Here is a 26,980-nt window from a genome sequence, read left to right on the forward strand (position 1 = left end):
CCAAAAAGAGGTTGACATTCATTTTTTACTGCCCGTGCATGATAGGATTTTTGTTGAATTTATTTATTTTAATCATACTAGTTTCATTTATCATATTTTTTTTATGCTTTGTTTCAACATTTCTATATGCCTATGCTATGCAGTCTGAGGACGCGAAATTTCTAAAACGGTAACGAAAATTTACACAGCAGCTGTCATCGATTTTCTCATACCATGAACGGATATTGATTTTTCTTTTACCCGCAGGAAAATCAAATCAGGCTCTATCGACGTACATCCGACGCAAAAGGCTCTAATTGTTCATTACGAATTAGAAGCGCATATTTTAGGCAAGTCGGGTGATCCTATGCACGGGGATAAAAAAGTGAGTAAATAAATTAATGTTTGTATTTCGCCAAAACAATACTAAACTATTTGGTAATGCAAAAGTGACTCATCAGTCTATTCGGCGCTTATGGGCGGTAGTTTTATGCTTAATTATCATTAATTTGTACTGATTTTTATATATGTGCATAGGTACTTCTTGTATCATATCTTATTATGCTGTCCTTGTCCCATTTACCATTTTTACTAGCAATAATTTGAAGTAAAAAGTTTTCACATCGCCGGTTTGTTTTCATAACATACTATGCTAAATATGTCTTTATATTTTATTAACCTTGTATAATAATAATTATCCTTGAAAACCAACAGTAAAACAGACTTTCAAAAATATATTTTTTTTAATAATGAGTTAAAATATATACTGTTATCGAACACAAGAAATTTCTATATTTTATTAATGTAATGTTTTTATTTAGGATTACCAGAAAATAATTCGCCTCAGCAATTTAAATCCAGAATCTGACTGTGGCGCCCTCGCCAAGGAAGTGGTGAGCAAGTGCTCCCTGATACACCCATCCAAGTTGGGAGAAGTGGAACAACTTATTTACTATTTGAAGAATAGGAAAGAAGGCCTCAGTAAGTGTGAAATTAATTTCTTCGGGATGCGATTATAACCCTTTTGCAGCCATCAAAAAATTCCTATTTGTGATGGGTCACACTTGTAAAGCTCTTACTTATGATCCTATAAGGTTCAGCAAGAAAAAACTCATACTCCTATGAAGGCGCTTGTGAAGGGATATGTGTTGACAGTATTGTTTCATTTTGTACTACGAAAATTCTAGAAAATAAGTGTCAAGAAAAGCTAATATTATCAACTAGGACAGTAAAAATATCTAATTCTAACAGTACTGCATGTTTTAGAATCAATTTAAGAATTCAATACCGAATTGATTTTGTGCTAAAAACAATAATCAAAGTCACTTGTGTTATGACTATTGTATTACAATTCTTTTATTTAATACTTTTAAATAAAATTTTAAAAAATATTATGGAAGGTTTTACGTTCCCACATTTTACTTTGCACTACAGAAAATCTCAAATATTGTATGACCCGTAATAACCACTTAACAAACAAACACACTATTGCTTGAACATGTCTGAGTGCGCAAACAAAATCTTTCACAATTTCATCAATTTACTAACAACTTTGAAGTTGCTTATTGTTTTGTTTGCAAGGATTTTGTAATATGTACAACTCCTTCACCAATAGTGTCTTCATTTCCTAAAAATAATATTTATAAATTTATCATGCAATTGAACTATAAATTTTTGTATGTTTTGAAGTTATTGCCGCATAATGTTACATATCTGCGAGCCAAACTGCTGAACTGAACCTCAACTTATGGGAAAGAAATGAAGCAACCGCAAATGGCGCGAAACGCCGCTTGCAGTTGATTCGTTCCTTTCCCATAATTCGTGGTACGGATTGCGTTTCGGTTCGTAAATGTATACATGCCCTTAGGTTGAGTTACGATGCGGGTTAACATCATAATATGTCATTGTTTTAGGTCTAAAAATAATGCTATTCACCAATTTGAATGATGCCATTAAGTGTGTAGTCATTATAATCCTGCCACTGAAAGCCGCTAATTCCTTTTACATGCTTTATTTATTTAACGAGGTAGCATTACCAGTGGTAGCGGTACAAATAATATGCTGTATGTGTTGTTGTGGCAGACATTAGGAGCATGAGCCCCGCAGCGCCGGCCCAGACGGCCTCCATCTCTAATGTTCCCCAATACGTGGAACTCCTCTATGAAGATATACAGGACAAGATCAAGGGGTCCGCCCTCATACTGCAGTTGGCCAGGAATCCCGATAACTTAGTTGAACTCTCAAAAAATGGTAATATACCTACTACATGGCATTATGTATTTATAAATTATACACTAACAATCTAACTTTCATGCCACAGCTTCGCAAGGGTTGACCCACATTTCTTGCTTCATTCACATTCATACCTAAAAGTTCATATCTACCAAGTCCCATGAACCCGGACACCCCTGCTAAGTCACCGAATGTAGCGAACCACTTGGGGTGACCTATGGCAGGTGTGTTGGTTATCCAATAAATGGTTCTCTACTATCTTGTAAAATCACCTCCCGAAGTTAGTGCACTTTACCCCCGGATACCTTGTATATAATTTACCCAATTCGAAATTGTTTTTGTCTCTAAAACTAACTGCATTAGTTATTTTTTCAGAGGCATTATTAAGTGCCTTGTCCAGAGTTCTACGAGAGGAATGGAAAAGAAGTATCGAACTCAGTACAAACATTGTATTCACATTCTTCTCCTTTTCTACGTATAATGAATTCCACCCTGTTATCTTACAATACAAAATAGGATCGCTTTGCATGGATGTTATTGACTTTGAACTGAAGAGATTCGATCAGTGGAAAGATACCATTGATGGCAAAGGAAAAGCTGTTAATACACCTGAAAAGGTAAATTTTATTTAAATTATCCCCATCAACTGAATTTAAATACATGAAATAAATAGTATTTTATTATTTTTTTTAATGATTTTTTGTAGAGTGAATTGCCTAAGAGTCGCATACCAGAACCAAAGCGACGTCCTAAATCTGGTACCTGGGCTGTTAGCGAGGCCAGCGCCACCAACCGCACATCCCGTTCCCTGAACACCAGCTACCACGAAGACCTCTGCAATGCTGCAGACCTCAACAAGCCTGATGAGGAACAACTCAAGAGGAAACTTAAAGCGCTCACCAAGAGACAGGAGCAACTGCTCCGAGTGGCATTCTACCTCCTCCTCAATATTGCCGACAATGTCAAAGTGGAAGAAAAGATGCATAAAAAGGATATTGTTGGTCTATTAGTCGGAGCTTTGCAAAGGCATTCCAACATAGATCTCTCCATTTTGATTGTTTCCTTCCTGCTCAAGCTATCTGTGTATCGGGAGAATAAGGATGCGATGGTGAACCATGGCTTCATCGAGAGGATGCCAGGACTACTGGACAGCGCTACGTCCAGCCCAGATCTTGTGAATGTAACCCTGAGATTGTTGTTCAATCTGACATTTGATACGAAATTGCGAAGCCGTATGGTGAAGATAGGATTGCTGCCTAAACTCATCTCGTTTATAAGTAAATAACACCCTTTTTCATAAACAATTTACCATTTTTATAATTATTACGTTTCTGATGCAAGTTCCAATTGTTCAACCCTTTTATTTGAAGGTGATGATAAGCACACGTCAATAGTAACAAAAGCTCTCTACCATCTTAGTATGGACGACCGAGTTAAAGCCATGTTTGCTCATACTGATTGCGTTACCCTGGTGAGTAAAATAATGCCATTAAAATTAATTTAATGAAACAATTGGAGATAAGCCATGAAAGCGTGTCGACTGTTGCCAAGCTACAAACAAACTACACAATCTATCAAAGTGGCGGAGCTGAAATTTATTTGTTAGGTAGATAAAAAAATGCAATTGTTGCATGCATGCAATTTTTTTTTAAATAACACATGACTTAACTTAATTACTACTGGAAAAGATTATTTAAGTCGGAGTAGGATTAGGTTCTTAGTTTGGATTATTTAAATAATTTATGCATTTCTCCTAACCTTCAAAATAACATTGATTAAAAGAAATGGAATTTTAAAGCACCTTTTACCATCTCCCCCGCCATAAATAGTAATTAAATTATTTAAAAAAATAAAGTATGCAGTGGAATTATTATTATTATTTAAAAATAATATTTCCGATATATTATAAAGCTCTTGTGTTTCTTACCAGGTAACTGACATGGTGCTGGTGTCACGTGGTGAAGAAGGCGGGCCGCTTGCCGCCCTCGCCGTGAACTTGGCGCTCAACTCCCGCTGCGCCGCCCTTATGGCGGGCGCGGGCCGTCTCGCGGCGCTCGTAGCCCGAGCATTCCGCTCAACGGATCTCATGCTCATCAAGCTGGTGCGGAATCTCTCGCAGCACCAGGAGAACAGGCATCTGTTTATCGTTAGTATTAGTTGCAGTATATTAATCAGCCATTTAATATTATATGTACTCATTATTATTAGTGTTTATTATTTACTTAGTATTTTAAAATAATAAATACTCTTTAAATTAATAAGAACCCCGTAAGAAGGCTAACACTGGTGTTGAATAGTTCATATTATATTCTCACTAGAGTTACTCTGTTAATGTTTCAATGCACTTGAGTAAATAGATCGAACAAGACTCATATTTAAAAATACTTTGTAACACGATTCACATTTCTCTATTACATATTGACATATTTAACCTTATTGGAGTTTGAAAAAACTTGTTCAATTACACATAACAATACAAAATATATCTGGTTAGTAAATTTGCTTCTGATGCCTTGGTGAACTATTGTGGCAACGTAACCATATCATTTTATATTATTGTAGAAAGCAATCACTTTGTGGTTTGACATATTTAATAAAATAAAATACTTTTTTGTTTTAAAACCACGATATTTATTAATTTAAGAACCGACCGGTTTCGCTTTACTTAAGCATCATCAGGGTACAAATTAATACTAAACAAGAAGTACATAATGTGTGTATATATATAACAAAATATAGAGGGAGACAACATGATACAAATATAAGCAACACAAAGACGGTCATAAAATACATTAACATAAGTGCACAAGTAATGGAAAAACCGCTAGATAATTATGTAGACTAATGGGTTACATCAATACATCGGGAGAAACAAAGCATCAACTGGCATGGTGGTAAGGAGGTAAGGAGAACTGGGAATTTTTTTATGGGTTTATTGGAAACAGACCTAATATTGGACTACTTGATATGTCTAATTGATTATTAAGTATCTGACTATTGGTTTTTACAGCTTTTTTAATTTCTAGTGCCTCTAAGTTGTTTAGTCTGTTACCATGCCCGTTTTTATGTAAGATCTTAGCACCGGTGCTATGACAGAATGTATGATCTTTATCGATCAAATGATTTGCGAATTCGGAAAAGCCGTTATTATTGAGACAACGAAGATGCTCCTTTATCCTAATATTAACATTACGTGATGTCTTACCGATATAGAAAGCCGAACAATTATTGCAATTTAATTTATAAATCCCGAATCCATATCATTTTATTTTATTATTTATAGCTTTAGGACATCATTTTTGTTTAGTTCTGCATTTTCTTCCCATGTTCCTCTTCCCCATCTCCATAACCTCTTTTAATACTCACACTTAGATACAAAAAAATTGAAAAACAAATTTTCCCGGAAAAATTTGACCTCGGACACATGTTAAGTTTTGAAAAACCTTTCCTCAATAATTGTGGATTGTTGTAACTGCTGGTTGTCTCATAAACTCTTTAAATAAAATCTCCGGGGTCAACAAAACCCTTGCACATTTATTTAGTGAGATTACAATGAGATCGTATTTATCAGCAGGCATTAGAAATGATTCTGGGCCTTGATCCTGGGTTTACTATTGTATTTATCCAAGTCTCAATCCCTGCATTATCAATAGCTATGCGCCATCTGTGGTTTAACCTCTTAACCGCTTCTGTGCCAAGAGCGAGTTAACTCGCATTCTTGGCCTGCTGTGCACAGCTACACTTCTACCTACTGGCATTTAAAAGGTTAATCTACTGTTTAGGATGTAACACCGATGACATAGTCCTACTGGCTTTAAACAGTTGGGACTCATGTACGGCTATCGTTGGTCACATAAGATCACGGCTAGGTCTAGTCTTCAAATAGACCTGGGGTCATTTTTAAACTAACAGTGAACAAAAAAATTGTGCATGAAAAATCACAAATAATCAATAAATGAAATATGTATTAATTTCCCTAGGAGTTTGTGGGCGACATAGCCAGTGTGGTGACCACCCAACCTTGGGTGGACGAGGCCTTCTGCGTGGAGTGCCTCGGCATCCTGGCCAACATCCTCCACCCCGAGCTGGACATCCTGGCCATCATCCGCCAGTATAACCTCGTGCCCTTCATCATGAACATTCTGGACTCTGGTGAGTTTGTACACCATCTGGAAATTCATTACATAATTTCGTTAATTTTCTTTGACAAATACTTACAACTCGGGATCTAAAAACTTTGCTTTATTTAATTATTTTTGGCAAAATGCTTAAATTTTTGGCAAAATTCGCAATATTAATTTTAAGGAAAAGCGGTGCTATTTTTCAGTATAAGTGAAAATAATACACGTCTTCGCAAATGGGAAATTTTCAACTATTGAATCCATAGTATAAAGAATAACACTAGAAATGCCCTCCATCCAAATTTGAATGGATACAAATGTTCCATTTAGCCCTATAGCCCAGAGCTCCGTCTCACTTACACTCACCTGACATTGTAGATCTCCATCCCATTTGAATTTCGTAAACACAGTTTGGTGTTGGAAATTTATGCCTCGATTAGGCAAATATTTGGATCACGAAACACACCCACCAGACACTTCTATATTATTATTTTTTCTGCGATTGAATCCTACTACACATCTACAAAAACTAAAATGATTGCAGTTATTATATAATTAGCTCAATGATTACCTTTATAATGTAGCTACTCCTGACAACTAGCATTTGTATTTTATTTAAGTTGTAAAATATAGTTATTGTGATGGGTTTGGTTGCAGAGAAAGAGTACAGCGAGGAGGTGATCCTGGGCGTTGTGCTGGTGGCGGGGGCAGTGGCAGCGGAGGAGGCGGGCGCTGCGGCACTGTGTGCGGGCGGCGGGCCGGCGCGCCTAGTGCGTCTGCTGCGCCTGCGCCAGGAGGACGACGACCTTGTGCTGCAGCTGGTGTTCGCCTTCAGGCAGCTGTTGCGCCATCGCTCCTCGGCCGCCTACCTTATCAACAATACGGGTGAGCTTATGATTTATGTATTTACATATTCATATATGAATAATATAATTAGCTAATACCTTAAATGTTGCCGTAGTGAGAATGTTTAGTTTTGTTGGAGGAAAACAGATTCAGAGCAGATAAGTAATTATGTGAAAATAACCTAATGTTTAACACCTTCGCACTAAGCATAACTTGTTCTGAAAAGTTTGATAAGATGTGAGTGTTGAACTCTATCTCTCTGACTGCTAATCGAGCATCCTACGCACAGGACTATTTAATTAGATGTCTTTAATAAATGTAATAATTTTTCCTACCAATAACATTTAGTTTTCAATCAATGCCTAGAATCTATTGTGAGAGAGAGCCAGCTCTTTTGCTCTCCCCATTTACATTTTGAGTTTGTTTATTCTCCATATTTGATCTTTTCCCCTATTTGTCATCCTTTTTTCCTTCAGTGTTCCTTCTTCTAAGATTCTTTTTGGTAAATACAAATAATGGAAACCTTTGAAAACTTCTTAATCTTTTGAATCCTGCAATCCTACTTTTAATACCACATTGACCAATTTACTTCTTTTTTTTTTGCAGAGGCTCCGGCTTATCTCATAGACCTGATGCTGGACAAGAATGTGGAAATCAGGAAGCTCTGCGAGTCCTGCTTGGATGTCATCACGCAGACCAACTCCGAGTGGGCTGACCGAATCAAAGTATGTAGTAATCAAATTTCTCAATCCCGCAACGTCAACTTTCCACATACCAACGAATCAACATTGTTAAGTTTAAAATCTCTAACTACAAAGCAAAAAGAGTCGGAAATTATGAAATTTTTTAAAATAAATTTTAGTATTCTGTCATGGAAAGGAGGGAACCTATTAGGCAGACCGAGGAAAAGATGGACTGATTGCATGTAAGAAGATTGGAGCAGGGTGGAAATGGCTGAGGACTGGAGAAGAATGTTATTATTAATACGGTGACTGGTTTGATTTGACCAGTCGGTGGCTGATTTGACATCGCGTTTGGGTTCCACCCAGGCGTAGTATGTTCAATTCCTCGGCTGGCTAAATCCTCCATCACAACACAAGCAACATTTTCCGCTTACTGTAGTGGTAGTAGGAGATTTTAAAATATTGTTAGGTTATTCGTGACCCGGGAATGTTTGTCTTTCTTTAAAAAAAAATATGGATCATGGAATATGGAAGGGGCCAAATGCCACTCTGGGATTATTGTCATTGAAACTGCGTAACAATCCGGGATTATTCCACCCAGCTATACGAAACTAGAGATTGTGGATTAATATTTCTACACTAAAACTTTTGTTATGATATTATTTCTAGGTGGAGCGCTTCAGGTGTCACAACGCCCAGTGGCTCAGCGTGGTGGAAACCCTGGGGGCCGGTGATGGGGACAGCGGGGGCGCTGAGGGCGATGCAGAGGGGGACCTGCCCCCCTATCTCTCTCCCAACTATTTGTCCACGCATAACCTTTTTCCCTCAGGTAAAATTAATTCTAATATATTGTAAAAAAAAATTGCAAGAATCATTCAACATAAAGTCTTATTTTTCTATTATAAATTTCCCAAACAGTTTAATTTAAGTTCAGTTTTAAAGTGTGTAACCCAAACCTTCACATTATTTTGTATTATTTTTTTTTACTAATTTTGTTTTAAAATGTAACATTGCTTGCAGTGCCAAATGACCGTAGAAAAACAATAATTAAGACAGTTAAAGTGAAATAACAAAGAAGGGATTCAGGTTAATCCAAAGTCTTCCGCAATTACTGTGATATTAAGAAGGTAATTTGTAAGCGCACACGTGTGGTGTTTGCCACATCTTAACATCTGTCTTTCTGCACTGTTTTCATCATCTCCTGTTCATCTGAATCATCAGATTGGATTCACAGCTTTATTCACACAACTCGAAAACATTGTGCACTACTTGCCAAACTCTCATTACATATTAACACTGTGGTCATTGTCTTTACATTTGGAAATACATGTTCAATGAAAGACTTCTATTAAAGTAGACATTCTTTTTTAGATATTAATTCTCATTTGTACATTTCGAAATGGCAGCTCAAATTCCATTTCAAATCTTTTTTTAACATTATGAAATTAATATATCCCGTTTAGACATCATTCAATGTCATAAATTCATTTTCAGAATTTTCTCTTTATCTTGTGAATTTAAATTGTCATTTCCTTTTTTTACTGTACCGTTATCATAGTTTTCATGAACACCAAATCGATTTTGGAAGGTGTGTTTGAAAAAAAAATTGCTTAAAAGAGTAATGTAAAATAAAAACGTAGTCCTTTTAAATTAAACACTCTGGCACATAAAGTCCATAAAAAATATTTTTAAAATTGCACCAACACAAATAGAACGGTTGGTGGCCAAGTTGACAAATGCATCAGGTTCCCACCCAGGCATTGTGGGTTCAATTTTTTGGCTGACAAAGTTCTCCAATATTGTAATATCTCCCGCTTTTAATGATGGTAGTAGGAGATTTTGAAATATTGTCGGGCAATGGCATTACAATACTTCTAAACCCGCCGTGGGATGATAAGATACTTAAGTCTTGCTTACACTAAGATGAATACAGAATGCTGTATGACTCGACCTTCTGCCAGGAGTTGTCCTTGTACTTATGTGTTGCTATGTTCCCTATCTCGCTTTCTCTAAAGGCACTTAAAATCTTCGGGAAATAAATAATTGTATGATTTATAATATTAATGAGTAATTTGTGTCTATTTACGAATGAAATGTTATTTCTCGACTTTTACTGGTCTTTGTCGTGTAATGGAATCACTTTTTCATCACACATGATGACATTTTGGCACTCATTTACGCAATTTGGTTAGAGATAGCACACAATGCGCCGTGTGACTGTTAGTACTACAACCACTAAAACGAAAGTATGACAATTACCTTGTCTTTCGCTTGCCACTTTTGATATCTCTACAGCTTGTAAATAGTTTGTATCGTCATTATTGTCAGGTTATCCGTAACATGGAAATGTTTGTCTGTCTTAAAAAAAAAGAAAAATATATAGGCTTTTTGTATTAATTTGAATCCCTTCATGACAACTCTTTACATTTTAACTGTTAAATGTTAGTTATTGATTGAACTTGAACCTGATTTATTAAGACTCAGTTTTATTCTGCAATATATATTTTTACCGTGTGTGCTATGCTTAGTAGATCAACCTGTTTGTTCACAGAATAAGCTACATGATGTGTAGTTTTAATCAGCAAAAAGTTGTCCTCACGTAAGGTTAAACGAGATTGAAATGATTGGCTACAGCAGATTTTGCTATGGTTTTGTTCACAGGCACTGCACCGGGTGAAAATTGGAATTACGTATAGCAATATTCGTTAATTATTGATCAGTAGCAATATAAATAACTTATTTGTTTTTTTTCGTAGGGTCGCAAATGTCCCTGAGTGCGACAGATGAGTCTGACAGCTTTGGAGATGGAGACTCAAGTGAGTCGGGACGTCCACATACCAGGTTAGTTAAAAAATCACTCACAGCCTTTTTTCAAATTTTTTTTTTTTTTTAAATTTGTAATAACATATTTTTACTTCTTTCATGATCATTTTAAATTTATTCCATTGGTACCCTTTAGTTTATAGTGTAATATTTTTTATAATAATTTGCTTGTGTTTATTTTATTGCAGATATGGTAAAGATTTGGAGGATGTGGACTTTGCGCTCATGGGAAACTCGAGTCTCCTAACACGGTCATTTAATTCCATAGACAATGAGTCCATAATGTCTATGGAGTTCCCGCTACAAGATTAATTTTTAACAATTTACGATAACTACTTTAAAAAGTCAATGTGCACACTAATACGGCTGCTTTAATTTTAATTATGTACTAGAATGATTGCAATTTGTCATTAATTTATAAATTAATGGAATACATAGTAAGTGACATCGAAACCATAAGTTATAAACTTATTTGTGTTGGAAGAGTTGAACACCTATCATTTTGCACGCAATTTTTTTCAGCATTTATTTATGCATTAAATTTATTTGTTGGAGAGAGAAATGAAAAAGAGGGTATCTCCTGATGTACGGAAGTAAGGTATGGAACTGGCAGAGAAAGGATGAAAGGAGACTGAATGCTGTAGAAATGAGATCCCATGTGTGGTAAAACCATGTATGATCGTGAGAGAAATGTGGAGATTCGCAAAGAGTGCAAGGCTGATGTAAGTATAATGAGTAAGATCAAGAAAAGGAAAATTAGATGGTTTGAACATGTAGAGCAAATGAGCGAAGAAAGGTGTGTAAGGAGAGTCAGAATAATAGAAGAGTATGAATGAGACGATTTATGAATGTAATGTGAATGAGGCAAGGAGTGTGTGCCAAGACCGAGTTATTTGGCGGTCTGTCCTCTCTGTCTACCCCTGCGGAAAATGGCATGATGGTTAGTTAGTTAGTTGGGTATCTAATATTACAGTGAAACAATCTTTTAAGGTTTATTGGGTTCCATCATGATAACTCAAACACACCTTTAAAAAGTGATGAGTCATTAAAAGCAATGAACAAAAAAACTAACCTACATAACCTAGTTTTTGTTTAATCACTTTTCATGGGTTTATATCACTTTTTAAAGGTGTGTTGAATTGTCACTGTGTTGAGTTATCCGGTATTTCGAAGGACTGACAAAACGAAACTTCTTATCTGGGAGCCTTATAAGAAGATTTTACTGAATCATGCATTATGTTTCGTTGCATAGGAGGTTGCCTGCAAATCAACACCAGTATTAGAGAATAAAGTTGTGATTTTTATGTTGAGTATTGTTGATAAGACTAGGGCTTTTTCAAAAGCCAGTGCTTGAACCCTTTTTTCTATATGAAAGATATTAAATGCCTTTTTGTTTATGTATACACAATTATTTTATGTTTATGTATTTATTACCAAATTGGATCTGTATTTTGCAATGCAAACCAAAGTTACCCCATGCTTTAATTATTATTGTGAATGTTTGTTATATTATAAAAGAAAACAACAAAAATGTATTTAAATAAATATAATATACACATTATTAAGTACGGTGCTTTAATTTACAATAAATACTTCCTCATCTTAAATTATAAATTAGCTAAAAGGACATGATGCTGAGCCACCAATCTCGGCCATGGTCTTCTGGGGATTCCTGAAAAAAAAAACACTAATAAATGTAACATCACTATTGGTGTCGCACATCACTAGTGCTAGACGTGATTGTAACACATAGTATTGTCGTCTGTGGTCATGCTAACAAGCTCTCTGTATAACCGTCACAAGAATAAAAGTCTATCTCATAAAATACAATCAGTGTTTTAATATAAAGTCATCCACATTAAATAGAACAAAACATGGTGTCAGAAGTGGGATATTGATGATCAATAGTAATAATATAATAATACTGGAAGTTGGATGTTAATAATATAAATTGAAAAATATTAAGTATAATTCAAAATGGCGAAGGACGCGCAAAAGTCACACATACAACATGATTTTCATGCCCTGTCAAATCTGCAAGTGTTGTCAAATAATATAAATAATGATTCAAAATGGAAAAATTGATGGCAAGACTACGAAATATACCTGGTGGCGTCAGGTTTGGAAGAAGCTACAGAACAAAGAAAAATTGCAATTCTACTTCATTCAATTGGCTCCAAAGGTATGGAAATTTTCAAATCATTTAACATGAATATGGAATCAAGCACGCTACAACAAGTCAAGAAAAAGTTTGATGAATATTTTGCACCTCACAAAAACTTAACAATGATAAGAAATTCATTTTTTACACGAAAACAAAATAATTCAGAAGACATCAATAATTTTCTATTGGACTTAGAAAATTTAAGTTTGGATTGTGAATTTGGAAATTTAAGAGAATCTCTGGTAAGAGACATATTTATTGCAAATATGTGTGCAAATTTAAATCATATCCGTCAACGCTTATTACAAGATTCTACATTGTCATTACAAAAAACGATTGAAATTGCAAAAACCATCTTAATGTCACAAAGCAATGCAGAGAAAATTAACCAACAAACACACACAGAAAATATTCTTCAAATCAGTCATAATAAAAATACTTCAAGACAGTCGAGAGCATCATGTCAGTCAAGTCTAAGAGGGTCAACTTCAAAAAGATCAAGTCAGTATGGATCTTCAAGTCGTCATGGTTCACCGTCATTCTCATCATCGCAGTCAAGATCAAGTCAGTATGGATCTTCAAGTCGTCATGGGTCACCATCATCATCATCACAGCCAAGGTCAAGTGGTCATATCAATCCATGTGGAAGATGTGGTCAGCATCATCGCTACAAGTGCCCAGCAGTCAATGTCAAATGCAGGTCATGTAATTCTTTTGGTCATTTTGCTAAATATTGTTTTAAAAATAATTGTCACAATAAAGTCAGAAATTTAAACTTAGAGTCATCAAAACCCAATGATGACAGTGCTAATTTCACTGAGGGTCATTTTATTGCAACAATCAGAAATATTAATAATAACAATTATTCAAGTCAAGCATGGCACATAGATATAATAATTAATAATAAAACATTAGACTGTATCTTAGATACAGGAGCTGATATAAATGTAATGTCATTGACAAACTTTAAAAAGTTAAATTTATGTAATACAAATTTACAAAAAGTTTTTACAAAAGTGTCAGGATTTGGAGGTAATAAAATACCTATTATTGGTCATTGTGATATTGTATGTCAAATCAATGGAAATGTCATAAGTAATATAATATTTTTTGTCACAAATATAGAATGTCAATCAGTCTTAGGTCTTCCAACTATTCAGAAATTTGGAATTATAAAAAGAATATTTAATGTTCAATATGATCATAACACCCTATTTACTGAATATAATGACATTTTTCAGGGTCTCGGATGTTTACCACCTGTCGTTCATCTCAAACTTCGTCAAGATGCCGTTCCGTGCGTTGATCCTCCGAGGAAAGTCCCATTTGCCTTACAAAACAGACTTCGTGAGGAATTAGATCGCATGGACAAGATGAAGGTCATTGAAAAGGTCACTAAACCTACTTCTTGGGTAAATTCTGTTGTCATAACTGTCAAGGAGTCAGGTAAATTAAGAATTTGTCTTGATCCTAGAAAATTAAATAACTGCATAATGAGAGAATATTTTCCATTAAAAAATATTGATGAAATTAGATCAAAACTTATAGGTGCTGCATATTTTTCACATCTAGATGCTTATTCTGGATTTTGGTCATTGAAGTTAGATGAAGAAAGTAGTGATTTATGTACTTTTCAAACTCCATTTGGAAGGTACAGGTATTTAAGACTACCGTTTGGAATAAACGCAGCAACGGAAATTTTTTATAGGATTATGGTAGATTTGTTTGGAGATCTGGAAGGTATATTAATTTTTGTCGACGATTTTTTAATTTATGGGGAAACTGAAGAAATTCATAATTTTAGGTTAAGAAAAGTCTTGGAAAGGGCTAGAGAAGTCAACTTAAAATTAAATAAGTCGAAATGTAAATTTTTAGTCAAGGAAGTATGTTTCCTAGGTTATATTTTTAGTAAGGAAGGAGTAAAAGTTGACAAAGAGAAAGTCAAAGCTATTTTAGAGTTGCCGTCTCCTAAAAATGTCAAAGATTTACAAAGATTTTTGGGAATGGTAAATTATTTGGGTCCATTCATTGAAAACTTATCAAATAAGTCACAAATTTTGAGAAATTTATTAAAAAATAATGTTATATGGTCTTGGGATGAAAATTGTGAAAAATGTTTTAAAATTTTGAAAGAGGCTATTTCAAATGCAACAGTTTTAAGTCATTATGATCCAAAAATACCACTAACTTTATCAGTCGATGCATCAAAATCAGCTATAGGTGCAGTTATTATGCAAAATAACCGTCCAATTGCATATAGTTCAAAAACAATGACACAGTCGCAGGAAAATTATGCTCAAATTGAAAAAGAATTATTTGCCATACAATTTGGTTGTAATAAGTTTCATCAGTATATTTATGGTAACAAAGTGACAGTACAAACTGATCACAAACCTTTAGTCTATTTATTTAAAAAACCTTTACATGATGTACCAGCTAGATTGCAACGTATGATGTTAGCTCTTCAATCTTATGATTTAAATGTTACACATGTCCCAGGTAAAGAAATGTATATATCAGATACTTTATCTAGAGCTGCTTTAAAAGATCATTATATACCCGATTATGAGTCTGATCTACATTGTCATGTAAATTCAATATATATGAACTTAGCTATTAGTGAAGAATATCGTAAAAAATTGAGTAATGCTACTGCTTTGGATGAAACTATGCAAATATTAAAAAAATATTATTATGAAGGTTGGCCGAATAGCAAAGATAAAGTCCATTACACTTTAAAATGTTATTATAATATTCAAGACGAAATTCATGTCATTAATGAGTTAATATTTAAGGGTAATAAATTGCTAGTACCTCAAACTATGAGAAAAGAAATGTTAAACAAAATACATGAAGGACATCAAGGAATAAACAAATGTCTAAGATTAGCTAGAGATACTTTATATTGGCCTAGTATCACTGTAGATATAAAAAATTTAATTGAGCAATGTCAAATATGTAATAAATTTAAAGTTTCTAATCAGAAGGAACCACTGATAAACTATGAAATTAATAAGTTTCCATGGCAACAAGTAGGTATTGATTTAATGTATTTTGATAATCAAACGTACCTCATTGTAACAGATTACTATTCAAAGTTTATTGAAACTGCTTTCCTAAATAATAATTCTACTGCAAAAAATGTCATAATTCACTTAAAATCTATTTTTGCATGTCATGGTATACCAATGTCTTTAGTCTCTGATGGAGGTCCGCCTTTTCAAGCTATTGAATTCAAATCATTTTTATATGATTGGGATATAGAACATGTAGTTACTAGTCCATATCATTCTCAATCTAATGGTCAGGCAGAAAGTTCTGTTAAAATTATAAAAAATATTCTAAAAAAGTCAAAAGAAACAAATACAGATCCTTATATAGCTCTATTACATTATAGAAACACACCTAAAGCCAATTTACCGTCACCTGCTCAATTATTAATGTCTAGAACTTTAAGAATGAATATTCCTTTAACTCAAATTAAATTAAAACCAAAGGTTGTAAGATTCTCAGATTACAAAAACTGCGTTGAAAAAAATAATTCAAAAAATTCTAAATATTATAATGTCAATGCAAAACCTATGTCTATATTTAAAACAGGAGATTATGTGTATTTTAAGAAAAACCCTAAAAGTAATTGGTTACCAGCTGTGGTCAAGGAAAAATTAAAATGTAACAGGTCTTATATTGTTGAAGATTATTATGGTAACACGTACAGACGAAATAGAATTCACTTAAAAATGAGATATAATACAAATGTTAATAATGACCATCTGTCCATGCGATCTGATCCGGCACTTGAAGAGGCAGAAGCTGGAGATGAGGGACAGGTGGGAGAAAATAATAATATGAACAACCCTTACATTACCAGATATGGTAGAGTGGTCAAACAACCCGATAGGTATAATGTCTAATGTCAGTGTATTTAAGATTTTATTGTATTGTATGTAAGCATAATGTCTAATATCAATTAGCATAATGTCTAATATCATTTAAAAATGGAGATCACACCGTAACAAATAATTATAGGCCTATTTCCTTATTACCCGCATTAGAAAAAATATTAGAAAAATATATATCTATAAATTTGGATAAATATTTAAATAATTTGGGCATTATTGATGAATGTCAGTATGGCTTCCAAAAACAAAAAAGCTGTGATAAACTGCTCGAAAAATTTTCCAATTATATAAATTCAGAGCTTAACTCAAAAAAACATGTACTAGTATTATTTATTGATTTCTCAAAAGCTTTCGATACACTCAGCCATACACAATTAATCAAGGTACTCGAAATCATAGGAATCCGTGGTAAACTCCTATCATTTTTCAAAAACTATTTAACAAATAGAAAAATGTATGTAAAGATTTTGAATGTAATGAGTAATTTTAGATTTATTAAATCAGGGGTGCCACAAGGGTCAATTTTAGGACCAAAATTATACATTATATATGTAATTGCCATGTCTAAACTTTTTAAAATAGCCCGTAGATTTATTTTTGCTGATGATACTGCACTAGTTGTCTCTAATGAAAACCCTGAAATAGCTATTCAAGAATTACAAATTGACTTTAACGAACTACTTAAATGGTCTCATGATGTAGGATTAATTATTAATGTCAAAAAAACTAAATGCATGTATATAAGATCACCGAGCTTGAAAATGTGGAACTTACCTAAAATAACTGCACATAATTTTGATTGTATACATAAAAAAATGGATAATATCTGCTGCTGTGAAAAAATTGATTTTGCAAACGAATATACTTACCTTGGCATAATCGTAGACAATAACTTTAAATGGGACAAAAGTGTGATCAAAATTTGTAACCAGCTCCGATGTTTAGCGAGTAATTTTTATAAATTAAAATTTGTATTGCCTCGATGTACTCTCAAACTTATATATCATTCTATGGTCGAATCAATACTTAGATATGGAATTCGAACTTGGGGACACTCGAGTAATATTAATATTAAATTCATTCAAAATCTACAAACTGCTATAATTAAAAAAATTGTTAAACCTAGCATTTACAAACAAAGAAACAACTTAAAATTACTGTATGGCTCTGAGGGCCTACTCCCAATTAAAGGGCTTCTCTGGTTTATTATAATTATGGATAATGCGGGAGAAAATGCGTACAAAAAGCCATTGGTGCATAGTCACAAAACAAGATTTACTGAAAAAAAAGGCCTAATAATTTCACTAATATCAAATAAGTATGGTAGCAGAACACTTGACTATTTGATACCTGTAATTTATAACAAATTTAACAAAAACTTTAACTTGAAAAATAATGAGGAACCCTGCCCTAAACTGACAAAAAAGTGGTTAATAAATGAACAAAACGTTTATCTATCCTAAACATTATATTTGGTATTAATATTTAAACTTAAGCTAATGTGTATTATGTTATAAGATTAAATGGTAGAACCTACAGACAAGCTGATTGTCACAGCTTTGTGGGACTACCCATATCTTATATTGTATTAAATGTAATTATATTAAATTTAATAAATAAAAAAAATAAAAAAAAATGTATTTGAATTTTTATTGTTTTTATAAATAAAGAAAGGGGATGTAACATCACTATTGGTGTCGCACATCACTAGTGCTAGACGTGATTGTAACACATTGTATTGTCGTCTGTGGTCATGCTAACAAGCTCTCTGTATAACCGTCACAAGAATAAAAGTCTATCTCATAAAATACAATCAGTGTTTTAATATAAAGTCATCCACATTAAATAGAACAAAACAATAAATAATCCATTGTTTTTACTGGCTTCAATTGCAAAATTTAAAAGCATACCAATTTGTGCCAGTCTGATGCCGGATGTTAGAAACATTCTAGTGGATGTCTTGGCTTAGACGGACTTTCAACAATTAAGATTGGTGTTCTTATTGAACAATTGAATATTGTCTGAATCAAACACGGCTTCTTGTCTTCATGTCTGACATTTAAATGAATATGTATTTCAAAGTTACAGAGCTCAAGATGACTGACCCAGAAAAAAATCCAGCCAGGAAAAGCTGTGCTAATTTATGACATCAGAGCTCTTCATTCAAGAGTAATAATGAGGCAACATTTTCGGCTTTATAGTTTACTACCCAAAAGTGCAAATAATGAAATGGTATATTATAATATACATACAAATATTCAAATTATACATGTATTAGATTCATTATATTTTATACGCGGTGCCCGGAAAATCGTAGTACAAGAAACTGGTGAAACGACATCACACAGAGAACATAAAAAACTTTTTTTTTCAATCTTAGGCATTTTGTTTTAAAAACTTTTTGCCTTTGTTTTCGGCAAGTAAAGGGTTAAAAAAAAACTTTTAGAGCCAGGTCGACGCATTTTCAAAGACATTAAACAGCTGATAAACCCCATAGGGACTAACTAAATTGACAAAAAATTCCAACTTCGGACTTGATTTACTCAAAAATGAAAGCTATAATTAAAAAAAAGTTATACTTATTAATCGATGAAAGTCAACTCCAAATGTGATGTAGATTCATCAGTTTCCCGCTTATACTAAGGACGGGTTGTTTCGGAGAATCTGAACAATTCATCAAATTTCAACGTTCATTTTCAAGTTCTGTGAAAGATTTTTTCAAGTTCTGTTTTTATTTCAGTTTTGTCAAGCAACTAGCCTACAATGATATAAAAACAAAACTTGAATAAGTCTTTCACAGAACCCGAAAATGAACGTTGAAATTTGATGAAATGTTCAAATTCTCCGAAACAACCCGTCCTTAGAGTTTCAGAAAACCGTGTATATATTTGACTATACAGGGTGTCCGGAAACTCGTAGTACAAGCGGGAAACTGGTGAATCTACATCACATTTGGAGTCGATTTTGTAGTATATTTTTTTTTTATTTGAGCTTTTGTTATCGAGTAAATCGAGTTAGAAGTTGATTTTTATTTTATTTTTTTTTTTAATCAAATTCTTATAAATTATTACTGAAGATCAAAGTACCCAACTAATTAAAACTATTTGAAAGTAAAACAAATGAAGAAACTCGGATTTGAAGCATTATTTCGAAATCACCCTTCATTTAATCCGGTGTAATCATAAAATATTTCTGCTCTGCAGGGTTAAAACATCTGTTGTTCAACCCTAAACACCAGAAAAAACTTTAACCCTAAAATAGCCGAAAAATATATATTTTTTTTTTGTGAAAACGCTCAAATCAAAAAACTTTATGTTTATTTGGGTTCCCCATGTGGTGTAGATTCTCCAGTTTCCCGCTTGTACTACGAGTTTCCGGACACCGTGTATAATAGTATAAAAGTGGGCTTATTGCCGTGTGGCAATTTCTTCCAACTATCCCAGAAGATCTATATACCTTTTCCTTATCATCCTTCCTTTTTGGTTTTCTGTTGAATTGGGGTCCCCCCTCGGCAGAGGCCCGGGGCATCTCCTTCTGGAAGATGCGGGCATAGAGAGCTGTTAAGAAGTTACCCTTTTTGGCGGGCAGTGAGGAGCACTCGGAGCACCCCTGGGGGCTGCAGCGCTCCCCCGTGGCGTGCTGCACCATCTCCACAACTTGGCGGTATATGAAGGAATGCCTGGAATAAAAAGGGATTTTTTAGTTGGGGTATTTAGAATGCTTGGTATACAGCCCGGAGCAATGACGGCCGGCATAGTCCAGTGGTAACGCATTGGACTGCCATTCCGAAGGTCGCGGGTTCGAACCCGGCGTGCGCTCACTGGCATAGTCTCACTGGCTCCAGACGGGAGCAGTTGGGACTCTTGTGAGGTATTCACTATAAAAAAAATGGGATTTTGTCTGGAACTTTGCACAGTTAGTTGCTGCTTGACACGGTTAACTTTACAGTCGATGGTGTTGCTAATTTTATAGATACAGATTTTTTTTATTACAAAACACCCTGTTACTCCAAAAGCTTATCAAATTTACTAATTTCGATTGTCTGTGCTGTGAGTTAGTCTGGCGTGAAATCTGGTTCAATGAACTTTGGAAAAATTCAGACAAGCGAGGTAGGTACATAACTATAATATAATATTTGAACAGAAAAATATTTTAATTGCTATTTTAAAAATAGGAACAGATTTTTCAAGAATTCAGACTATTACATGATTTTTCACGGTTCTATGCTAGTTTTTTTAATAAGATCGGTAGACATTTTTATACAAAGGTTTCGTCTAAACTGCTCAAGGAAGTCTAAAGGCTGGCCACCAGGTATATTGTCCTGTGGGTGCAATAGTATTCTCACCACCGAACAGAAAATCCCCAGAAGTGTGATTTACATTCGCAGATTTGAAAGAAAACTGGTATTACCAATTTATGTTCATAAGACCACCCCACCCCAGAAGGCCAATTAAATTGATTATCTGTTCAAGAAATAATTTTGATTTTTGAAAATATTTAACTTATTTCACCCAAAGTAACAATTGAAGACCCCAAGGCAAGAAGTTGTTAACTTACATTGAAGGCATTCTGAGATATTTAGACTTTTGCGTTTTGCCTTATAATTTTTTATTTGAATGTCATATACAATGTACTGATCCTTCATGGTGTAGTAAACAAACCAAATTTACATTACATCTAGTAATATTAAGTAGTTTTGCAGTCTAAAAGTTAAAATAAACATGTTTTCTACAAAAAAATGTAGTTAACATGTTCATGCCATCTTCAGGGATAGGTGAGGAAGATACAGAATTGAAAGGCAAGAACATGTTAAATTCTTGTTGTTTTATTTAATCAAACAAATTAAACATTTTTTTTATATAAAGTAACTAAATAATAATTATTATTGAAAAGAAAAGGTAGCAGAGCATGTGTCAATTTTTTTTTGAGACTTAAGTCTATCAATCCACGAAAAACCTCATCCATGTATGGTAACAATTTTTGGATATCATTCCATTTGGCCGCATCGATTTCTTTGTTATCTCTCACTTTTGATGACAGCATTGGCGGGGAAGATAATGTTTCACACCTTTTTTTAAGATCCACTTCTTTCCAAGGCTCTTCTTCGGAGAGTGATTCGCGATATTTATAAATCCCGAATTCCTCCACTCTTATCCAGCGAATTCCTTTTTGAAAGTTAACCTTTTTTCCGATAGTGTTTTTTGTATTGTGTATAAAGTTCAATTGCTGCCCTAATTCTTTAATATTAACAAACTTATCAGCCATCATTGTCACGATGGGTATATTTTTTGTGTTAGCCGACATCATTAAATTTACATATTGGTCCACTGATTGAATGGACTGGCATCTATTAATTTTTTTTCTACCAATGCAAAATCTCTATCAGAGTCCATATATGAGTGACCAACCTCAGGAAATTTATGGTCAGTTATTTTGAATTTTTTTGCTAGAATTAAATATTTCCAAAACATAATAAATTATATTTTGACCGGCACAAGAGTCACTCCTCGCAATAAGGTGAGACTTGTTGCTCTGAAGTTGCATGGTGTTGACAAAGGCCATTAAACAACTGGCAATTTCCTCGCTCCCTCTGCCCCCTTCGTTTTCACTCCAAACATGGAAATATGACCTATTTAACTCCTTTGTCACACAATGTAATCCCAAATTATAGAGCCACAGTTTTCTTAAATAGAAAGCCACTTTGTGGATATCTTTGGGAGAGGTAGCGTCTTTTCCAAATCAAATGTAATGAAACAAGTTTCATCACATTCAGATGCCTTTTTCTTATCATGTTTTTGCATTTCAAATGCAGCTTTGTACATATTTACATGAATTTGGTCAGATTTTTTGCTAACGCAAGTCCCACAAGTGTCTGTCTTAGGCACACCAAACGACAAGTTGAAATCCTCTGTAAAGATTCTAGTGTAACGATTCAACGAAAGAGGGGCATACTCTTTTTCTCCACAAAACATATTATAGAGCTCATACAGTTTTGGGATTGACAAATCGGATGCGAGGTACAATTTACTCAATACTTTAAATCAAACTCACCAGTTTGATTTAAAGTATTGAGTATCTCATCTTGTTGTACGTATTCCAAAATTATATCTCCTGTACCAGTGGTAGTAGCGATATACTCTAGACTACTCTGATTATCTTCTGAAAATACAAAGTACAATAAAATAATCATTTTTAGTTCAATGTTCAAAAGAATTTAGTGTCACAATAAAGTATGTTTAAGTTTACCTACCATTAACATGACATCATATTGAGATATTCCTAATAATATCCCAAACTCAACACCAGTCAAAGAGTCTTGAACACTTTCTGAAACGAAATATTGTAAAGCATTAATGAAGGAATTTAAAAGATAAGAAAACATAAAAGAATATTCAGAGTCACAGAGTAAAACATTTTTTTTGCATTTACCATCCATTAAAATTACATTATTTTGGGGTATTTCTAAATGCTTCTCAGGTTGTACTAAATTAGTGGACTCTTGAACACTTCCTGAAACAAATTAATAAGCATTACAATAAAAAAATTGTTGACTTTTAGACAGAAAAACACCAAAACAAAAATGATTCACCCATTTTAAAACTACTTTAAGGATAAATTAAGATGAACAATAATGTTTTATACAGCTTACCTGATTCCCTGATCATCTTTTGACACATCTTCACCATTTTTTCACCTCTGGAACTCATTTTCGATGATTTTTAAATAAAAAAACACCCACTGCAAAACTTTTTAAAACCACCAAAGTAAACGTTAAAGTGAGTGAATAACATGTTAACCATAGAAATCTAAACCAATGTAGATGGGAAGAAGTTGTTAATTACAGAATTACGGCAAGAACTTGCTAACTTAGTAGTTAACAAGTTCTTGCCCTGATTTTATCAACTTAATGTCACAGAAACACGTAGTTAACATGTTCATCACATTGATTTAAGCATGTTCTTGACGTTTTTAAGCTCTGGCATGGTGTTCATTGGAAAGAGCGTATGCGAATTAGTTTAGAGAGCATTCTAACTCATTTTTTACGAAAATGTAAGTTAACAACTTCTTGCCTTGGGGTCTTCAATTGGTTTTCTTAAAACAGTTCAAAATATGAATCAAACATGACATTTTGTCTTCTTTTCTGGGGCCCGAATGAATATTTCATGATGGAAATGACATCGCATTGCATTTAAGTAATTCTCACCTAGTGGCTGGCTTGCAGATGTCCAGATGGTTGAGGGGCAGAGTGTAGCAGGGCCCGATGCCCGCGTCCGCCGAGGTTGGGGACACCAGCAACATGCGCGGCAGCCCCGGCAACAGGCGGGTCGGGCGCCCCTCAGCCAGGCACACGCAGCGCCAGCCGCCCGTCAGCCACACGCTGTGGAGCCTCTTCAGGACACTGCTATCTGTTGATGGAACACTTTGTTAGATTTATGTATTAAGCTATATTCTATTTCAAAATAACTAGTAGTTCTGAGAACAGTAGAACTCGCTCGTATCCAAAAAATATTTTTTCTAATATACTCTTATTTAATAAATCAAAAAAAATTCCTCTGAAATTTGTAAGTAGGTACTTAAATACCGACCTACTTAATTTATGAACCATGTATTTTATGCATTATGAATTTCACATATGGAAATTATACAGTTTGTGCAAAGAAATGTCACATTCTCAATGAAAATTCTTTTTTCAAACTTTCTTCTGGTAGGTAGGTACCATAATATTGAAAAACTGCAAATAATAAGAGTCCAAATAATAATGAAGATTTCACATTTGAAAAAGATTCTTTACTGAAATTTTAAAATGGCCACCATCTTGAAACGAAACGTACAAACAAATTTACAGAGACGAAATGCAAAACGGTTGAGTTAAAAGAGGACTTCGCTAGGTTCAGTCAATTATGAAAGAGTTAGTATGGTGTGAGTTAAGGGGGTCGAGTAAACTGCCCATTAATTAGTCTCCGTTTCTCGGGCCATTTCAGTATTTTATGCTGGGGCTAAGTATTTTAAAAATAGGTTTTTTCTGCTTATTTTAAAACAGGGTGTCTTTGTTTACCTTCTCTCAGGTCCTGCACCTCCCTGGAGGGCCACAGAAGGGCGTGTGCGGCGCGCGTGCCGTGGTGTGGGGTAGAGTAGAAAACCACGCCCCACGTGTTAGCGGCCAGGGCTCGCTCGCTCTCGTCTTCAGACTCCAGAGCTGGAACATTACAGATAAAATCATTTTAATACAAAGAGCGTGTTATAAATCCAGCCGAAATTCTCAAATGTCTAAACTTAATTTTTTTTTTTCACTTCCTGACGGTAATAGTCCATTCCCGTATCAATAGTAACATTAAACATGAGTTACAACCACGTATATGTACGCTGTCGTTCACCATCCCGATTCGGAAATATTTAAATAAAACAAGCAACTAGTAAAAAAGTGTGGCGTGCCTTCAGAATTATTAATTTTGGGATGTAGAGTATTTTGGGATGACATTTTTACAAATGTTTCAAAATTGACTTGTCACTTTGAAATTAAATTATATTTGAACGCCTTGATCTATTTCAGCGAGATGTATTGGCACGGTGGAGGGGACACGGTGATCGGAAACTCGTAGTTCAAGCGGGAAACTGGTCTGTCACATTTGGAGTCGATTTTGATGTGTAAGTTTTTGTTTAACATTTCATTTTCAAGTAAATCGAGTCCGTAGTTGGAATACTAGTTTTTTTGTTAAATTCAAAATAGGTAGTCGGTCGTTTTGTGGTTACTTTCAGCTCTATATTTCTTTTAAACTTTATTTTCTAGAACTCTAACGTTATACAGGGGTCCGGAAACTCTTAACGCATATTAACCCAAAAGCGACTGATTTTTTAAAATTTGACCTAAAGAATTCCAACTTCGGGCTAGACTTACTCGAAAACGAAAGCTCTTATCAACTATAATAAAAAACTTAAATGGCTAAATCAACGCCAAATGTGACGTAGATTCACCAGTTTCCCGCTTGTACTATGAGTTTCCGGACACCGTGTATAAAAGCGATATTCTTGTTAATTTTCTTTAAAAGTTTTTTGTCTGTTTCCCAAACACCATGTACACTTACGTAATTTAATTTGAAAAAATAAAAGATTTAAATAGAAATTTAAAAAACGGCAATGGGCTCATTCACTCCTTATACCTAATTATGTATTCAGCGCCCTTGAGGTGATTCTGCACAAAAACAGTGCTATACAAATCATCCAAATATTATTATTATTTATTATAATTGTTTTGGTTTGATTATTTTTTGTTTCTCAAAAGTTAAAAACTACAAATAATATAAAAAAAATAAAAAGAGTGATAAAACACATTCTGTAAAATTAGGTAGGTACCTAATGTTATAAGCTTCATAGCATTACACACTTACGCATAGGTAAAGATAAGGAATTCTCTCGTCCACACTTTCAAATATGCACCAAAAACATACTTGGCCTAACAAATGTGAAGTTCCTTCGAACCATTCTGAACCGCCCCAGCAACAATCTTTTATTTATTTAGTCGTAAATTTTACATGTCCACTGACTCGGCATAATTATTTCTTTCCATTAGTATTCTGGGCAATGAGGAGTACGTATGGTAGTTAATCTCAATATTTCTGCACTGAAATCAATCCAGTCTTCTAGTATTACGTGGTGGAATCCGAAAGCTTATCAATAAAAGCAATTCTGAACTATCAAATGCATAATTTAGAATTATAAACAGAAATACCAAGTCAGTGAAAATCCTTCTGCCTGAAAACTTAATGACCATATTCTTGACCAATTTCCCTTGTGTCTATTATTTATGCTTCATTCTTTGTAGGTCTTTAAGGTCTATGAGTAATAATAGTTACAGTGGACCAGCATCTGCTTGACGAGCAGCCCGCCCATGGAGTGCGCGGCCCAGAGGGTGGGTCTCTGCCCCACACCGGCGCGGCGCAGCGCCTCCGCCAGCATTCGCGCTCGCTTGTCCAGTCCGCCGCCCCCGCTCTCCGCCTCGCACTCGCCCGCACCCCACTCCGTCATCACCGTGTCGTAGCTCACACCCAACACTCTGGAAATACAATCGGGATTTAGTCACCATAAATATAATACATACATATTATGTGATAAGAGTTTAAGCATGGGAGTCCCACTATTTATTTATTTATTGGACAATTTATATAGCGCCGCTTTTGTGAGATATCACCTCAGGGGCGCTTGACAGTTGATGCAGGTATTACAAAAAATATA

At 34.4% G+C, this 26,980-nt stretch overlaps 2 protein-coding genes across 4 annotated transcripts in view; one reads left to right on the forward strand and one right to left on the reverse strand.

The window, feature by feature from the left end:
* Positions 1–12,249, forward strand: Kap3 (kinesin associated protein 3). 2 transcript variants are annotated; one of them, XM_089630881.1, is made up of 14 exons: positions 1–169; positions 247–364; positions 801–960; positions 2,062–2,229; positions 2,587–2,828; positions 2,918–3,488; positions 3,582–3,682; positions 4,142–4,357; positions 6,192–6,363; positions 6,990–7,217; positions 7,785–7,903; positions 8,531–8,690; positions 10,618–10,702; positions 10,873–12,249. In XM_089630881.1, the coding sequence occupies exons 1-14, from the start codon at positions 39–41 to the stop codon at positions 10,994–10,996; spliced, it is 2,595 nt and encodes an 864-aa protein (XP_089487007.1). In that variant the 5' UTR covers positions 1–38; the 3' UTR covers positions 10,997–12,249. The 2 variants fall into 2 exon arrangements, with proteins under 2 accessions (XP_089487007.1, XP_089487008.1); XM_089630882.1 differs by having other exon boundaries at positions 1–10.
* Positions 12,239–26,980, reverse strand: part of LOC149424576 (protein SERAC1-like) — a 24,536-nt gene continuing 9,794 nt past the window's right edge. The window contains exons 10-14 of one of the 2 annotated variants that reach the window (XM_089630884.1): positions 26,602–26,801; positions 24,807–24,947; positions 23,955–24,156; positions 20,207–20,429; positions 12,239–12,356 (exon numbers count right to left, since the gene is read on the reverse strand). In XM_089630884.1, the coding sequence (XP_089487010.1) occupies positions 12,303–12,356; positions 20,207–20,429; positions 23,955–24,156; positions 24,807–24,947; positions 26,602–26,801 (820 nt within the window). In that variant the 3' untranslated portion in view covers positions 12,239–12,302. The remainder of the gene's footprint in view (positions 12,357–20,206; positions 20,430–23,954; positions 24,157–24,806; positions 24,948–26,601; positions 26,802–26,980) is intronic. The other variant, XM_089630885.1, reaches the window with a different exon arrangement.

The sequence above is a fragment of the Hesperophylax consimilis genome, chromosome 4, assembly GCF_061612785.1.
Source record: "Hesperophylax consimilis isolate HC1 chromosome 4, BYU_Hcon_1.0, whole genome shotgun sequence".
Classification (NCBI taxonomy): domain Eukaryota; kingdom Metazoa; phylum Arthropoda; class Insecta; order Trichoptera; family Limnephilidae; genus Hesperophylax; species Hesperophylax consimilis.

Bases quoted from the DNA above. Each gene is read 5' to 3' on its own strand.
- Kap3 (XM_089630881.1), top strand. From the start codon at position 39: ATGATAGGATTTTTGTTGAATTTATTTATTTTAATCATACTAGTTTCA. The intron at 2,230-2,586 runs GTAATATACCTA...TTATTTTTTCAG, and splicing joins AGTTGAACTCTCAAAAAATG to AGGCATTATTAAGTGCCTTG. The intron at 7,218-7,784 runs GTGAGCTTATGA...TTTTTTTTGCAG, and splicing joins CTACCTTATCAACAATACGG to AGGCTCCGGCTTATCTCATA.